General features: G+C 47.1%; 1 protein-coding gene across 14 annotated transcripts in view; it reads right to left on the minus strand.

The window, feature by feature from the left end:
* Positions 1 to 15,000, minus strand: part of sox5 (SRY-box transcription factor 5) — a 174,931-nt gene that overhangs the window by 45,778 nt on the left and 114,153 nt on the right. For 12 of the 14 annotated variants that reach the window (XM_071332835.1, XM_071332839.1, XM_071332832.1 and 9 more), the window contains exons 4-6: positions 11,663 to 11,749; positions 7,440 to 7,612; positions 4,958 to 5,026 (exon numbers count right to left, since the gene is read on the minus strand). In XM_071332835.1, the coding sequence (XP_071188936.1) occupies positions 4,958 to 5,026; positions 7,440 to 7,612; positions 11,663 to 11,749 (329 nt within the window). The remainder of the gene's footprint in view (positions 1 to 4,957; positions 5,027 to 7,439; positions 7,613 to 11,662; positions 11,750 to 15,000) is intronic. The other 2 variants (XM_071332836.1, XM_071332844.1) reach the window with 1 other exon arrangement.

Here is a 15,000-nt window from a genome sequence, read left to right on the forward strand (position 1 = left end):
TGTTTACGCAGCTGCCCATGGAAACTGTAACCAGTAAAAGACAGTGAGCAGAGAAAACACCAATTACATTCATTCCAGAGTGATGAGACAAATTAAGCAATTACACAGCCAATTGGGTTAGCCGCTCCCATGCACAGCACATGGAGGTGTGCAGGCGGTCCGGGTGCCTGTGTTTCACTCTGTCGGTCTGTTTGTGTTGTTCTCCTTCCTTTTCTTCACCAGCAGAAGAGAACATTTATTTTTCATCCAGTGGAGGTAGAGATGTTGATTGAGTTGATGGGTCTGGGCTATGTGGGCTGACGTGTGTGTTGTCAGAGAGTGAGAGAGTGAGAGACAGAGAGAGCGAGTGAGAGGGTAAGAGAGAGCGAGAGGGCGAGAGAGAGCGAGAGAGTGGAGGAGTGTTATTGAGTTAATTTACATGGATGTGGGTTGACTTTAATCAGGTTCTCGTGAGCGGCTCGTCGGTGACTGTCGTCACAGTGTCTGGCTGCTCTTAAATGAGTCTCAACCCTCCCTGTCTCAGGCTCCGTCTCTGTGTTAGTTAGCAGTGGGGCTAGCTAATGTGGCTAATACTATTGGGCTAACTAGCCAAAACGTCTATAGATCATTTGCTGGTGGACCCCTATGGGAGACTGGGTGATATTCTGAGTGGGGAGAGCCTACATAAAGAGACAAGTATCAAACAGATGATTTTCCTGTGTGTAACACATTCAAAGAGTTGAGGGAACCGTTCATTAGGCGAGACACACACACAGAGTGTGTTCGTGCCCTGAGCTGCTCTGCAGGTGTGCTCCTTTCATCCACACCTTACAAAACACCGCCACACGGCAACCGTCGTCCCGGGCAGCACCAGGGGAGATCGCTACGGCAACACCAGGGGAGCCTCGGGGACAAGTTTAATTAGGAAGAAAGAGTTTGGGGAAAACTGGTCACCCTCTAGCGTCTTAATGAAGTGGCCCCAGACAGGAGGTCTGGGGCGGCGTGTGTGTGTGTGTGTGTGTGTGTGTGTGTGTGTGTGTGTGTGTGTGTGTGTGTGTGTGTGTGTGTGTGTGTGTGTGTGTGTGTGTGTGTGTGTGTGTGTGTGTGTGTGTGTGTGTGTGTGTGTGTGTGTGTGTGTGTGTGTGTGTGCATGTGTGTCTGTGACAGAGAGAGACCTTCTCACAGCACAGGTGGGAGGCTAGATATACGTTTCTAAGTCTCTAAGTGACGTTCAACATAGCGGTGGGGCGATCCAGGTTTTGTTTTCCTCCTAGAAATGTAGCCCATATACAGTTGAAGTCGGAAGTTTACATATACTTAGGTTGGAGTCATTAAAACTCATTTTTCAACCACTCCACAAATGTCTTGTTAACAAACTATAGTTTTGGCAAGTCGGTTAGGACATCTATCTTGTGCATGACACAAGTAATTTTTCCAACAATTGTTTACAGACAGATTATTTCACTTATAATTCACTGTATCACAATTCCAGTGGGTCAGAGGTTTACATACACGAAGTTGACTGTGCCTTTTAACAGCTTGGAAAATTCCAGAAAATTATGTCATGGCTTTAGAAGCTTCGATTAGGCTAATTGACATCACTTGAGTCAATTGGAGGTGTACCTGTGGATGTATTTCAAGGCCTACCTTCAAACTCAGTGCCTCTTTGCTTAACATCATGGGAAAATCAAAAGAAATCAGCCAAGACCTCAGGAAAAAAATTGTAGACCTCCACAAGTCTGGTTCATCCTTGGGAGCAATTTCTAAACGCCTGAAGGTACCATGTTCATCTGTACAAACAATAGTACACAAGTATAAACACCATGGGACCACGCAGCCGTCACACCGCTCAGGAAGGAGACACGTTCTGTCTCCTAGAGATGAACGTACTTTGGTGCAAAAAGTGCAAATCAATCCCAGAACAACAGCAAAGGACCTTGTGAAGATGCTAGAGGAAGCAGGTACAAAAGTATCTATATCCACAGTAAAACGAGTCCTATATCGACATAACCTGAAAGGCCGCTTAGCAAGGAAGAAGCCACTGCTTCAAAACCGCCATAAAAAGCCAGACTACGGTTTGCAACTGCACTTAGGGACAAAGATCGTACTTTCTGGAGAAATGTCCTCTGGTCTGATGAAACAAGAACAGATATGTTTGGCCATAATGACCATCGTTATGTTTGGAGGAATAAGGAGACTTGCAAGCCGAAGAACACCATCCCAACCGTGAAGCACGGGTGTGGCAGCATCATGTTGTGGGGGTGCTTTGCTGCAGGAGGGACTGGTGCACTTCACAAAATAGATGGCATCATGAGGAAGGAACCTTATGTGGATATATTGAAGCAACATCTAAAGACATCAGTCAGGAAGTTAAAGCTTGGTCGCAAATGGGTCTTCCAAATGGACAATGACCCCAAGCAAACTTCCAAAGTTGTGGCAAAATGGCTTAAGGACAACAAAGTTAAGGTATTGGAATGGCCATCACAAAGCCCTAACCTCAATCCTATAGAAAATGTGTGGGCAGAACTGAAAAAGCGTGTGCGAGCAAGGAGGCCTACAAACCTGACTTAGTTACACCAGCTCTGTCAGGAGAAATGGGCCAAAATTCACCCAACTTATTGTGGGAAGCTTTTGGAAGGCTACCCGAAACGTTTGACCCAAGTTAAACCATTTAAAGGCAATGCTACCAAATACTTATTCAGTGTATGTAAACTTCTGACCCACTGGGAATGTGATGAAAGAAATACAAGCTGAAATAAATAATTCTCTCTACTATTATTCTGACATTCAACATTCTTAAAATAAAGTGTCGATTCTAACTGACCTAAGACAGGGAATTTTTACTCGGATTAAATGTCAAGAATTGTGAAAAACTGTATTTGGCTAAGGTGTATGTAAACTTCCGACTTCAACTGTATAACCCATGGGAGATATACAGCAACTAGGAAGAGACAGTGAGTAAACAGTGGGTCTAAACTAATCACACGCTTGTTCAGTGTGATTGAGTTAGGGACTGGGGTATGTGGGCTGACGTGTGCGTTGTGTGTTTATCTGTGAGTCAGAAGAAGGGAGGGGAGGAGTGATAGTGAGTTAATGTACGGGGATGTAGGTTGACTTTAATCAGTCTTTATAAGCAGCTCGTTAGTGACAGTCGCCACAGTGTCTGGCTGCGCCTACACCAGTCAGGAGCGTTTTGCATTATATTAGCCGTGGTAGTTAGGGGATGATGCTAATTGATATAGGCCTGAGTAGTAGACAGGCTGTCGCTAATTAAGTTAGCTTACATTAGCTCTTCTAAATTATTAATCGTGAGTTTAGTTTAAGTCATTTAATTAAGTTGTGGACAATGACATGTCCTCTATATTGTCTGATATGAGTCAATTTCTTTTCATTTTCTCTGAGATTAATATTGCAGATTTCACCTCGTCCAGTGGAGAGATGAAAGACCTCTTCACAAAAGCTCGGGTGAGTGTACTGTTTGGCACACCCACACAAAAAACCAGACGGGTACGCTACGCCACGCTCATACACGCACACACACACACACACACACACACACACACACACACACACACACACACACACACACACACACACACAGTGTCCTCCATACCCCTCTCTGGCACCTCATTGTACTGTGGGATTGTGTTCACAATCTCTTCATGAATGATTAAACTGAAGTCTTTCTGGAACAGGGCCTTTGATGATCGGTTGTGTGTGTGTTTCTGTGTGTCATTGTGTTTGATGAGTTGTGTATGTGTGTATAATGTGTATGTGCAACTGATGTTGAAATGTGTGTGTGTGTGTATGTGTGTGTGTGTCTCTCTCTCTCTCTCAGCGATAAGCCCCTGTGATTGAGTTTCCCTAACGAGGCTGCGTTCAGCTGTCCCTAGCTGTGAGAAACTATTGTTCAGCAGACTCAATGGAGGAACGTTTGTTTGGGAAAAGGTTGCAAAGTCATGGGAAAAGAGAGCTTTGTCTCTGAGGGTCGTGAGGGAGTGAATCGAGAACGGACGTGTTTATGGCTTGACACACACAGCTGCTCCAAACACACACACAAACGCATGGACCGAACACACACACACACACACCTGCGCACACACACACACACACACACACACACACACACACACACACACACACACACACACACACACACACACACACACACACACACACACACACACACACACACACACACAAATACAGAAAGGCCTCTTATCGCACAAGCGGCAAATGGCTGGAATCCAGGGTAGGGGGTTGTGTGTATATAGCCTCTGTTTAGCTTGAACTTCCTGGATTCACACACTGTCAAGGCAAAGTCTGACTTTATTAACCAAATCAGTGTCATCGGCCTGAGTTAACAAAGCCTTTCTACCTCAGAGAGGCACCTGGTGGAACAAAGCTATCAGTGTAGTAGAGAGAATGAGAGAGAGGGGGGGGGTGGAAAAGCAGAGAAGAAAAGAGAGAGATGTCTGTCTGTCTATACAGTCTGTCAGTCTGTCTGTGTATGTGGCCCCTGTGAGAATTAAACTCACAACTCATAGGAGCCACAAGTTGATGTTTGAACTGTTGATTGGTGATTGTTGGGGGCGTATGTATATATGCCGTGGGATTGGTACTGTGAGGTGCAGATGTGTGTGTGTTGTGTATATATGTTTGGGAGGTAAAGGGTGACAGTCACTGATGGTCAGATACTGATTGCTGATTTCTGACGGAGTTGCCGCATCACATAAGAAGCCCATTGTTATGGCAAACACACACACATGCACTCGCACATGCACTCGCACAGGCACAGGCACACACACACACACACACACACACACACACACACACACACACACACACACACACACACACACACACACACACACACACACACACACACACACACACACACACACACACACACACAGGGACCCCCCCAAGCACAGGCACACACACACAGGCACACACACTTGCACACACACAATCTCACCTGGATCTGTTGCTGCAGGAGGTTGATTTTGTGTTGCTGCTGCAGAAGCTGCTGCTGTTGCCGAGCAATCTGTGATAAAAGACCCAGAGAGTTCAGAAAGATACACACACACACTTGTGTGAGCATTGATCACATACATAAACAGGCGTGCAGAGTGCAGAGGCTCAATGTCCCCATGGGACAAGTGACAAACGTCTACAAACATCACAGCTTCAAATGTGGCCCTCTCATCAAATATGGATATGACATGTGATCTGTGCTGGGCTCAGAAGGGAACTATACGCCATTACAATACATCCATTATATACTGTTCACTTCAAAAGGGCAGATATATATATGAATCGTCTTCAGAGTGCAAACAGTGTTTGTAAAGCTCAGAGCGCCCCAGCGGCTAAACCACCTTACAAAGACAGAAACCCTTCCCTATGCAAATACCTGGCAGACTCCCGCCTGCATGCTGGAGGGGCCGCGCGCCTGTGTGTGTGTGACTGTGTGTGTGTGTGACTGTGTGTGTGTGTGAGACTGTGTGTGTGTGTCGTACTTCTATCCGCTCCAACCAAAACAAACCCTCAGTTCATTCCTGTGCTACTTTACATTGTTTAAGATGCCTTGGGTGGAGGTACAGTAGTGTGTGAGCGGGATGTGTATGAAAGTGCCACTGGGTCTGTGACGGTTGTTTCTTTAAGATCTGTGTGTCGGCCCTCACCTAGGCACGTAGGGTGTATGAACGTACAAGGGTGTGTGTGCCTGTGTGTAAATGTACAGTTGAAGTCGGAAGTTTACATACATCTTAGCCAAATACATTTAATCTCTATTTTTAACAATTCCTGACATTTAATCCGAGTAAAAAATCCCTGTTTTAGGTCAGTTAGTATCACCACTTTATTTTAAGAATGTGAAATGTCAGAATATTAGTAGAGAGAATGATTTATTTCAGATTTTATTTCTTTCATCACATTCCCAGTGGGTCAGAAGTTTACATACACTCAATTAGTATTTATTAGCATTGCCTTTAAATTGTTTAACTTGGGTCAAACGTTTCGGGTAGCCTTCCACAAGCTTCCCACAATAAGTTGGGTGAATGTTGGCCCATTCCTCCTGACAGAGCTGGTGTAACTGAGTCAGGTTTGTAGGCCTCCTTGCACACACATTTTCTATAGGATTGAGGTCAGGGCTTTGTGATGGCCACTCCAATTCCTTGACTTTGTTGTCCTTAAGCCATTTTCCCACAACTTTGGAAATATGCATGGGGTCATTGTCCATTTGGAAGACACATTTGCAACCAAGCATTCACTTCCTGACTGATGTCTTGAGATGTTGCTTCAATATATCCACATCATTTTCCAACCTCATGATGCCATCTATTTTGTGAAGTGCACCAGTCCCTCCTGCAGCAAAGCACCCCCACAACATGACGCTGCCACCCCTGTGCTTCACAGTTGGGATGGTCTTCTTCAGCTTGCAAGCCCCCTTTTTCCTCCAAACATTTTTTATTTATTTTACCTTTACTTAACTAGTTAAGAACAAATTCTTACTTTCAATGATGCCTTGTTCAGGGGCAGAACCACAGATTTGTACCTTGTCAGCTCGGGGATTCGAACTTGCAACCTTTCAGTTACTAGTCCAAAGCTCTAACCACTACTCTACCGCCCCAAACATAACAATGGTCATTATAGCCAAACAGTTCTATTTTTGTTTCATCAGACCAGAGCACATTTCTCCAAAAAGTATGATCTTTGTCCCCATGTGCAGTTGCAAACCGTAGTCTGGCTGATTTTGGAGCAGTGGCTTCTTCCTTGCTGAGCGGCCTTTCAGGTTATGTCGATATAGGACTCGTTTTACTGTGGATATAGATACTTTTGTACCTCTTTCCTCCAGCATTTTCACAAGGTCCTTTGCTGTTGTTCTGGGATTGATTTGCACTTGGTACCTTCAGGCGTTTAGAAATTGCTCCCAAGGATGAACCAGACTTGTTGAGGTCTACAATTTTTTTTCTGAGGTCTTCGCTGATTTCTTTAGATTTTCCCATGATGTCAAGCAAAGAGGCACTGAGTTTGAAGGTAGGCCTTGAAATACATCCACAGGTACACCTCCAATTGACTCAAGTGATGTCAATTAGCCTATCAGAAGCTTCTAAAGCCATGACATCATTTTCTGGAATTTTCCAAGCTGTTTAAAGGCACAGTCAACTTCGTGTATGTAAACTTCTGACCCACTGGAATTGTGATGCAGTGAATTATAAGTGAAATAATCTGTCTGTAAACAATTGTTGGAAAAATTACTTGTGTCATGCACAAAGTAGATGTTCTAACCGACTTGTCAAAACTATAGTTTGTTAACAAGAAATGTGTGGAGTGGTTGAAAAACAAGTTTTAATGACTCCAACCTAAGTGTATGTAAACTTCCGACTTCAACTGTATGTCTGTGTGTGTGTGTGTCTACCTCTTTTTCTTTACATCACACACATCTCCTTCGCTCTCACCTGGTCCTGTTGTTGCTTGGCCAGCTCCATCTGTTGCCGCTGCTTCTCGATCTGCGAGGCGGCCAGTTTCTTCTGCTCATCGTGGGCCGCCAGGAGCTGCTCCCTCAGGCTGCTCAGCTGGCTGATCATGCCCATCAGCTGGCGTTCCTTCTCCGCCAGGCTTTCTGAGGTACCTGGGGGGGGGGGCAGAGGGGAGGGTACATGTTAGAGGTTGGAGGTCAGAGAGCAAACCGAAGAAACAAGGGAGGAAAAGGAAAGACTAAACGTCTAGGTTTTGGATGTCGAGCTCGAAGTTCAGAGGTCTGTGTCAATGGGCCGTGTCTGGGGTAGAAGGGTGTGGTTGATGTGGCAGCTTACAGTACAGGGCCAGATGTGTTAAAAACAGAGTTAAGTGCGCTCATTCCAAATGCTGAATGAATCCTTTGCGCAAACCCTGTACCTAGTCTAGATCTGAGAGGATTTGGATACATATAGCAATATAGGAGATCATGTTGCTAATTCCGAATAACACATATCCATGACTGTTTTGCCTCAGTGTAGAGGTAGGTGGTAGGGGTTAACTTGGAATGCAGTCTCAGTCAAGCCTTCCTCTCTTTCCCTCTGAGCAGTGTGTGTGTGTGTGTGTCAGACAGCCCCAGGCCTCTCTGTTTACCCTCCAGTCACCGTGCCTCCTGCTCACAGTTAGCATGGCCTGACCTTTGACCCTAAAGATCCTGACATATGAGCCCCATTCACACGCATGCACACAAGGGGTCTCTCTCTCTCTCTCTCTCTCTCTCTCTCTCTCGCGCGCTCTCTCTCTCTCTCTCTCTCTCTCTCTCTCTCTCTCTCTCTCTCTCTCTCTCTCTCTCTCTCTCTCTCTCTCTCTCTCTCTCTCTCTCTCTCTCTCGCGCGCTCTCTCTCTCTCTCTCTCTCTCTCTCACACACACACACACACACACACACACTCACACACTCACACAGACGCACACACAAGGGAGGAAACCTAAATCATTCAACAGGATGTAGTTACACAGAGGCACGTCGAGGCACTTATACAGTGTGTGTGTGTGTGTGTGTGTGTGTGTGTGTGTGTGTGTGTGTGTGTGTGTGTGTGTGTGTGTGTGTGTGTGTGCTCATAACCGTGTTAGACTATTTTCCTTCAAGTCTTTAGTGTCTGTCTATGTGGGACATACTGTGTATGTATGCAGGATTACTTGATGTGTGTGTGTCTTTGTTCTTTGGAATCTATTGCATATATACATACGTGTGTGTCCCTCTCCAGCAGTACAATCCCCCATTATTACCCAGCTGCTACTACCTTCAGCAGAGTCGCATTCCTTCCCCAGTCATACCAGATGAGAGGGAAGATAGAGAGAGAGAGAAAGAGAGAAAGAAACGGAGGGAGAGAGAAAGAGAGAAAGAAAAAAGGGGAGGAAAGGGCCACTGACCTGACAGGAAGGTGAGAGTGAGCTTCATTTGTCCCCCTGATGTTCTAACCTCCACCCCATCCCTCCACCCCTCCTGGCATCCCTCCTACCCTCCGCCAACAATGGACAATAAAGGCAACTGTCACAGCCGCTCGTTGGAAAAATAAACCCTGTGCTGTCTTGAACAGCTCCCAGACCCACAGACCAGCCCTTCACTACTACCGAGACTAGAAAGGAGCTCGTGTTAAAAACGCTGCCCGTCCAGAAAGAAGGGGGGGGATGAGAGGAAAAGGGGGGAGAGGTGGAGGGGTGAAAGGGGGATCAAAAGCGGTCTTTCTTCCAGGGGAAGGGGTATAAGACCCCCACACTAACACACTAACTGGGAGGAATGCTGATTGTCTGACTGGGTAGGACTGAGAGGTTGACTGTCTGATAAAAATGCCCCTGTAATACCCTTAAAATAATGCACCTCAATCCACTTCTGTTTGCTTCTAGATACCCTCTAACCTGAAACACTTACACACATACAGATAAAAGCATACGCACAGCACACAAGCATTGCTGTGCATACATAAATGTACCGGTACACACAAATATTCGCAATCTCTCTCTCTGCCCCCCCCCCCCTCCAGCCCTCCCACCACTCTCTCTCCCTCCCACCCACTCTCTCTCTCTCTCTCTCTCCCTCTTTCCCTCTTTCCCTCCCTCCCTCCCTCCCTCTCCCACACACGTTCAACAAACACTCCGGCGTCATCAATCACAGTGTGTTAGTTGTTTCCTCAGCTGCTGGTGGATCAATAAGGTGTTTCCTTCTGCTCCAAACTTCCTTAGGCAGATCCTAGGCTGGGTCCCAAAGGGCACCCTAGTCCCTATATGGTGCACTACTTTTGACCTGGGCTCAAAGAGCTCTGGTCAAAAGTAATGCACTATGTAGGAAATATGGTGACATTTGTGACGCAGCCCTAGAGCCCTGAAACCAGCCTCACTCCTATCACATCCACTAGTAATTAACCAATTTGTAACAATGTAGTAGTTGTCAAGTCGCTCTCAGGCTAATTAATGACTAGGCTTAACAGATAACTCCCCCATGGCAGTTAGACTAGTACAGAGGGAGAGAGGGAGAGAGGGAGGGAGGGAGGGAGGGGGGAGAGAGGGAGGGAGAGAGGGAGGAGGGAGAGAGGGAGGAAAAGGAGAGGGGAAAGCGGAAGTGGTTCCACAAACTCGTTTGGGTTTTGACCCTTTTTATTGTGGCCGAGTTAGGATCCACATCCAGCATTAGGTTATTATTGATTCGTAATGCACTGCATGAAGCCAACAAAATCTGGCTCTGATCTCAGTCAGTCCTGCTCAAAATGACCTGTCTTTTCAAATTCACTTTGTTCAGGAGAAAGCTCCTGAATTATAATACAACTGAAAAACTAAAGCGATATCAAGGAAGACAAAACGATATCAAGGACAAGATTGCCCCCCCCCCCCCACACACACACATACACACACACACACACACACACACACACACACACACAGTGTCTCTCTTCTCACACACACACACACTCCTGATGTTCCTCTCCAGCTGCTTGTCTCATCTGAGCGAGGCGGGACGCTCACACACAGAAATGTCACGTCAGCGGGGGGCACAGGGAGGGACTGATCAATGAAGCTCCATCCTAGTGCTAAGAGAGGAGACCAGGACAGCTTTGATTACATATTTCTTTACTTCCTAATGAAGCACAATTACCACTGGATCTCATGTCTGTGCCCTAGAGTGAAATGAAACGAAACCCTCCCTTTCTTTTTCAGCGTACATTAACAGGGGGTAGAGAGAAAGAGAAGATAGAGAGAACGAGAGCGAGAGAAAAGGAATGAGAGGTAGAGAGAAAGGGAGAGGGAGAGAGAAAGGGAGAGGGGGAGAGAGAGAGAGAGAGAGAGAGAGAGAGAGAGAAAGAGAGAGAGAGAGAGAGAGAGAGAGAGAGAGAGAGAGAGAGAGAGAGAGAGAGAGAGAGAGGGGATACAACTGAGGAAGAGAAAGAGCGAGAGAAACAAGGAGAGAAAGAGCGAAGAGAGAGTGTGTAAACACGTGTAAACATGTGTAAGAGCTACAGACGAGGATGTGTCATTAACTGTGTTACATGTACGATAAGCTGCCCTGAGAGTTAACTAACACTGTCGTTAACCATTAAAGTGAAAGCTCTATTCTCATGGAGGGGTGAGGACACTGGACCTGCCTTTTGCTGCTTGCGCTGAGTTTGGTGTGACATTGACAGTTAACATGTGTTCATAATCTCAATACAAGGAGACAATCTAAGTATTGAGAAAAATAAATGGCCTTAGAGACAGACAGATATGCATGTATGCATAGCCTGGTTCCTCTCTAGGTTTCTTCCTAGGTTCTGGCCTTTCTAGGGAGTTTTTCCTAGCTACCGTGCTTCTACACCTGCATTGCTTGCTGTTTGGGGTTTTAGGCTGGGGTTCTGTACAGCACTTTGTGACATCGGCTGATGTAAGAAGGGCTTTATAAATCAATTTGATGTAACCGTTTATCTCTTACTGTGATCATTGCACCCGGGGGGACATTCCAAGCCAGGCCTGTCAAAGTCATTTTGTCAAAGGGACACTTCTTAGTAAAAAGCAAAAAAAAAAGGCCTATTTTCCATATACTGTATCTCAATATTTTCAAGGAATTGAAGAACAAGAGTTAGGAACACAATTGGGGTGCCGTTTTCAATCAGATGTGGGACCACAAATGGCTCCCAGGCCGCGAGTTGAATACCCCTACTCTAGACAGACAGACAGCGTGACTGTACTGATGTTTACCTTTGATTTCTCCAAAATGTCCTGATCCCATGGCCAACAGCTTGTCCTTCCAGTCCTTAGACAACAGCCTCTCAATGCTGGGGGCTTCTGATGGATGGAGGGAGGGAGGGAGGGAGGGAGGGAGGGAGGGAGGGAGGGAGGGAGGGAGGGAGGGAGGGAGGGAGGGAGGGAGGGAGGGAGGGAGGGAGGGAGGGAGGGAGGGAGGGAGGGAGGGAGGGAGGGAGGGAGGGAGGAGGAGGGGTAGAGAGGGAGAGAGAGCGAGAGGGAGAGATTCAGCTGGATGGCCAACATCACAATAAAGCTCATTTAAAGTCCATTTACTGTAATAAAGACAGCAGCAGTGTCTCTCTAATGGCAGCACCAGCAGGAGAGAGAGATAGAGACAGATAGAGAGAGAGAGAGAGAGAGAGAGAGAGAGAGAGAGAGAGAGAGAGAGAGAGAGAGAGAGAGAGAGAGAGAGAGAGAGAGAGAGAGAGAGAGAGAGAGAGACAGAGAGAGAGAGACAGAGAGGGAGAGAGAAAAAAAAACAAGAGAATGAAAGACAGAGAGAAAGGGACAAAGCGAGAGAGTGTTGGAGAGGGACGGAGGGAGGGAGGGAGAGAGAGAGCAGCATTTTCCTCACCTGCTGTTAGGGAATCATTAGCCCTGTGGGCCATGAGACAAAGAGGCCCTTAATGCACCTCCACAATGGCCACATTATCAACCAGCGCTTTGTTTCCACTACACATCCACACCGCACACTGTGAACACACACACACACACACACACACTACACACGCCTGCCCACCGCGCTACACTAATTACCAACCTGCCAAGGACCACAATTACAACCACACATTCGCAAAAACATCCAATCACGCACACAAACACAATGACACACACACACACACACAACCTCATGGAATAAAGCCCTACGAGAACAAAATAAAGAATGAGTGAGCGAAAGACAATAAGAGGATAAAAGAGTGGGTGAAGTGCGAGGGAGAGAGAGAGAGAGAGAGAGAGAGAGAGAGAGAGAGAGAGAGAGAGAGAGAGAGAGAGAGAGAGAGGGGCAGTGACACACAAACACAGAGGGTGACAGGGACAGAATGAGAGAGAGAGAGAGAGAGAGAGAGAGAGAGAGAGAGAGAGAGAGAGAGGTAACAGAGGGATTGTGAGAGAGGTGAAAACACTGGGTGTTTATTGTCAGGAGTGAGCCATCTGCACTAGTAATTCACTGTAGAGCTGGGGACAGGATTAACCCTGTCATACGCACGCACGCACGCACGCACGCACGCACGCACGCACGCACGCACGCACGCACGCACGCACGCACGCACGCACGCACGCACGCACGCACGCACGCACGCACGCACGCACGCACGCACGCACGCACGCACGCACGCACGCACGCACGCACGCACGCACGCACGCACGCACGCACGCACGCACACACACACACACACACACACACACACACACACACACACACACACACACACACACACACACACACACACACACACACACACACACACACACACACACACACACAAACACACAAGCACAAATCTGCTGATGGCAAGCTAAAAGTTTCCCCCCCTATAGGATTATACTTCCAACATAATTCTTGAAAAAGTCCTAATCGTTTTTCTAGCCAGCCCATAGCAGTTGAAGGTATCCTGGCTGTGTATTAAGTGGCAGCTCGCCACAGCTCTCTATCCTGACTGAGGAGATCAAAATAGAACACTATATAGACTTCCTGCTGAGGTCTACAATATCACTCACAAGACCACTGGCGGAACTGTGTTTGAACACTCCATGCCTCACTCTCACACGCTGTAGCGTCCTCAAACTATTTTCCTCTCTCCTTCTCCCCTCTCGCCAAATCGATTTCCCTCTGCCTCTCCATCACTCACCCTCCTGTCTTTCTGTCCGTTCCTTTCTCTGGCTGCGTTTGTGTGAGTCTGAGAGCGTGAGTAAAGGCCATGGACAATATGTGTGTGTGAGTCTCTGTGTTGAGGGACATACTCGCCTTGGAGGCCTGAGTCAGGCGTTTTCCTCTCTCTAAGAATAGCCTGTTCAGGCCCTAACACACTCACACTGGTACAGGGGACATGTTAGAGGCACAGGCCCATGAGTGTGTCTGTCTGTCTGTGTGCAACTACTGGAACTTACTCCCTGCATATCCAAAGCAAAGACACGTGAAACATACACACACTCTCAAACCATCGCAGATCGTCCATGGTGGCTCCATTAGTCTCCCTGCAGCCAAGACAGTCAACATGAACCTGCTTTCACTGATACACACTACACTACACTATACTACACTACACTACACTACACTAGTTGGACACACTACCACACACACACACACTTAGCATGCAGGCACAGACATATGCAAGAAGCAGGCAAGCAGGCAAAACCACTTACTTGGGGAACACTTGCCCAAATATTAAAGTTGCGTTTGAAAGGTCAGTTCCCTTCCGTCTCTGACTCGATTTCTGTTCACTGTCTGACTGTGTCTGTCTGTGTCTCCTAGACAGCAGGACAAGCTAATGCTGGCCTTGTGTCTCTGTGCTGTCTGTCTGTCTGTCTTTGGGAGAAATAGACACTAGTGGATAGGATGGCTAGGAAAGAGGGTGTGGGCAAGCCCTCTAATGGGGGAGAAGACAGGGGGAAAGAGGAAGGGGGGGAGAGCGAAAGACGGCCTCGGTTTCCTCGCTGCAGTGTAGAGGTGTACACTCGTTCTCGTCATCCCTCCTGTTTTTCTCTACTGACAGCTGTCACGCCATCACCCCAACAGGTGCTATTAGCCCCCAGCGCTCTCTCTCTCTCTCTCCTTCTCTCCTTCTCTCTCCTTCCATCCCTCTCACACCCCCCCTCCCCCTCCCTCCTCCCCCGCTCTCAACAATGACAGAGGCTTTTAAGCCAAAGAGCTTTGACAAGTGAGAGGGAACAACAAATGGCAGTGGCTCTCTCTCTCTCTCTCTCTCTCTGTTTCCACTGTGCACTCTAATAGTTATTATTTTTTATTTATTAACAGGGCTACAGCCATTGTCCCTTGTGACAGCCAGGCCACTTTAACTATTAATAAAAACGGGGGGAAATGGCTCCCTTTTATTGTGCAGCGAACGGCAGGAGGAACTAGGAGAGGAGGGGGGAGGAGAGAGGTGAAGGGGGGAATATAAGAAGAGAAGAGGAAAAGAGAGGAGAGAAAAGAAGAGAGGATGTTTCTCTAGGCTGGCAGGAAGACTCAGATGGTCGTTGTCTCTTGCCGGAGTGGAGGAGTGTAACGGAGGACGTGATCGATGTCATGAAACACAGCCAAAGGAGTTAATGCCTCCTGATTACACTTC

The sequence above is a fragment of the Salvelinus alpinus genome, chromosome 11 (genome assembly GCF_045679555.1).
Source record: "Salvelinus alpinus chromosome 11, SLU_Salpinus.1, whole genome shotgun sequence".
Lineage (NCBI taxonomy): Eukaryota > Metazoa > Chordata > Actinopteri > Salmoniformes > Salmonidae > Salvelinus > Salvelinus alpinus.